This window comes from Meleagris gallopavo, chromosome 22 (assembly GCF_000146605.3).
Source record: "Meleagris gallopavo isolate NT-WF06-2002-E0010 breed Aviagen turkey brand Nicholas breeding stock chromosome 22, Turkey_5.1, whole genome shotgun sequence".
Lineage (NCBI taxonomy): Eukaryota > Metazoa > Chordata > Aves > Galliformes > Phasianidae > Meleagris > Meleagris gallopavo.
Window position 1 is genome coordinate 498,131 of NC_015032.2, and position 3,137 is coordinate 501,267.

At 59.9% G+C, this 3,137-nt stretch overlaps 1 protein-coding gene across 1 annotated transcript in view; it reads right to left on the minus strand.

Moving 5' to 3' along the window:
• Window positions 1-6: 6 nt before the first annotated feature.
• Window positions 7-3,137, minus strand: part of TGIF2 (TGFB induced factor homeobox 2) — a 4,788-nt gene continuing 1,657 nt past the window's right edge. Inside the window, exon 2 of the mRNA XM_010722252.2 lies at window positions 7-1,330. Within this exon, the coding sequence (XP_010720554.1) occupies window positions 722-1,330 (609 nt within the window). The 3' untranslated portion in view covers window positions 7-721. The remainder of the gene's footprint in view (window positions 1,331-3,137) is intronic.

The following is a 3,137-nucleotide window of genomic DNA, read 5'->3' on the forward strand; positions in this document are numbered from 1 at the left end:
ACCAACAAAAATAATTAAAAAAAAAAAAAACTAGCTAAACAGCACCATCGAGATTTCTACTGGCATTATCTGTCACACCCTAAGGCAGAAGATGAGGGTCCTGCATTTGCCACGGGTTTCAAGTTTCCAGTTCGCCCGTCCCCCAGCCTTCTCCAGGCAGGATGTGGCTCCTGGCCAGCACAAGGTGCTGCTATGGCCCTCTGCAAAAACTGGAGAAAGGTACAAAAAGGATCAGAGACATTTGGGAGAAAAAGAATTTCATCCACAATCCTTAAAACAGACACAAACTTTAAAAATATATATATTCTCTCTTCCTCTCCCTGAAGAAGTGGTATTGGCTGGACCCTTGTTTCCAGGAATGAGAAAAAGAAGTCAGCAGGTTTTCCAAGGGAGTTCTGTGGCTTCGCACAGCGACCATCGGTCACAGCAAGGAGAGGTTTCTGCCACAGAGGTCTGGTTCCATCCGCCCAGGGCCCCGTCCCCAGCAGGAGCTCCGTGGTTGCAGGCATCTCCCCAGGATGGGGCAGGACAGCCCTTCCTCTCCTCACCCCCTTGGTCAGCAGAGGTACAGGGATGCACAGGTCTGCTTCTGAGATGAGCTGTGAGAGGGTGCTGGAGGTCACAGGCTCCTGAGGCCAGAGAATAGGGGTCCCGTGGGTGGCAGAAGGCTGGAGGTTGGGCACCGCTGGAGAAGGGCACCCCGCAGGACCCGGACTGGGGGCTATTTGTTGACAGAGGCGCCCGGGGGCTCAGTCTGAGGTGAGAGGGGCAGCTGCCCACCCTGCCGCTGTGATTCCAGCTCAGCTGCCTTCTGCAGTGCCACCTCCACCAGCAGCTGGAAGCTGCTGAAGTCATCACCGAAGAGCTCGGGGGGTGTGGGGGGCGGTGTGTTGAAGAGTCCGCTGGTGGGGCTGGCTGCCTCGGCACGCGCCAGCAGGGCCACAGTGCTGCCGGCGGCACCCGGCAGAGCTTTGGGGTGTGGGTCTGGCTCCACTCGCTGCAGGCCAGGCTGCTTCTCCCGCTCAGGGCTGCGGGCACCCAGCACCGTCAGGTTGCCACCCAGCGCCTGGGCAGGATGGCACAGTACCTGCGGGCATACGGATATCGGCAGCACCTTGGCAGCCCCCGCTGCCGTCATGGGAGGAACCACCAGCACTCCGGAGCCAGCAGCAGCCCCCCGTGGCAGGGTCACGTCACCAGCTTTGCCCCCTCGGCGAGAGATGGTGAACTGGTTGGGGTCCTTCCCATCCTTGCGCAGCATGTCAGGGAGCAGCCGCCGCCGGGCGTTGATGAACCAGTTGCAGATCTGGGAGGAGAAAGGGGCACAGTGCTGTCAGTGAGAGGATCTGTGCCTCCCTCAGCTACCGCAGGGCTCCTCCACCCCACATCTTCCTTGGAGGAGCAAAGCCACCCCAGTAGGAGCTGCATGCGGAAACCCCACATTGGCTGCTTCGCGCCCCATGCTGCCGGCCTGGGCAGCCTCTTTTCCCCAGCACCTCCATCCCAGCACTGTGAGCAGTACTGCCCAGCCCTGCGGAGTGCTGTGGTGTGCAGGCAGGCAGAGCACCACCCTCAGTATCTCCAGTTCCAATCCCCCGACCCGCAGAGCTGCAAACTCGGCCCCCTGTGGGCAGCAGGGGGAATAAGGCAGCTCGCTATCTGGTTCTGTGCCTGCCGCCCGCCAGTGAGGCTGCGACTGAGCTTCGAAGGTACTTCTCAACATCTGCATGGCAACGGGGCAGAGCTCCACAGCTGCACTTTGGGAAGCCCTTTTGGAAGTACAGCAGCTGTGTTTTCGGTTTCTGCCATGCATTGTTTCAGTGTCTTCATATAAAAAACTGCATTTAAAAAAATGGCTACTTCCTAGAAAACAATTAGAAGAGAATAAATCAGGCCAAAAAATGATGAATATTTCCTAAATCAACAGCTCTGTAAATTATTTCTTTGGAGAAAGAGAACTTACCACAACTTCGATCACAGCAAGATCTCAGTTGTCCTTTTGTTGTCTTTCAGACAATATCTGGCATTTAACACCCTCCAATCCACGAGTCTTGCCCCCTCTTTTGTCAAAAGCCCTCTCCCCTTACAAGTCATAGGCAGCAGCCCCTGATGTGCTCCTGTAGCCCCATGGCACAGAGCCGCCGCCAGCAGGCTGCAGCCCAGGATGTGGCACACAGCCCGGCACACCGTCTGGCCATAGAACAGCACACGGCCCCAGGGCTGCTCCAGCACTCAGCTGTATGGGGGCTGCACAGGTCTCAGCTCCTCCGCTTTCATGCCACTGGGCTGAGTTTTGTTTTTTCTCTTTTTAAACACCGCTTCCACAAGAGCAGCACCTCCACACTCCTGGGGAGGACACCCCGAGGGCAGGGGACAGGCGGCTGCAGGACTCACCAGGAGCTCACTGACCCCGACAGAGGACATGGGGCCACACAGCTGCCATCACCCTGCAGAGCCGGGGCCGCTGTGCATGCAAACAGGCGCTGGGAGCGCAGGGCCCGGCTCGGCCCCACTGCCCCAACTCCTGGGGAGAACATCTCATAGCCCAGCCTGGCTGCAGCCGTGCCCCTGGGGAAACCCAGAGACTGCAGTGGGGCTTCAGGGAAAGGAACCCACTACAGCCCTGCCAGCATCTCCCGAGAGCTACCTGCCGGGCAAGCCCAGCACCCCAGGGGCAGGCCTAGGTTGAAGTGGCCCCAAGCCCACGGCCAGCCCCAGCCCCGGGCTTCCCCTAGGCTGCTGGACACAGGCCTGCTGCTCTGCCGGTGTTCAAACCGATAAGGAGAAGAGAAAATAAAGTCTGCCTTGTCGGTTCATGAGAAGGAAACCAGACTGTGCCACGGCCCACGCAGCGGTGCCTGGGCCAGCAGCAGGGCAAGGAGCGGGGGAGAGGAGCGCTGTGCCGGGCTGCCCCGCTGCTGCTGTGCCGGGCAGTGAGCTCCCAGCGCTGCCCAGGGCCCCTGGCACGGCGTCCTTCTGGGATGGCCGCCCCTGCCCCGGGGGGGCCACAGGGGTATCCCGGGAACGTGAGGAAGCCTAAAGCACCCACAGGCACCGAAGTGACAGAGAGGCATCACCTCGCGCGGCCCCATCCGAGCGCACTGGCAGCCCCCACTCTGCGAGCTCCCAGGGAGGGG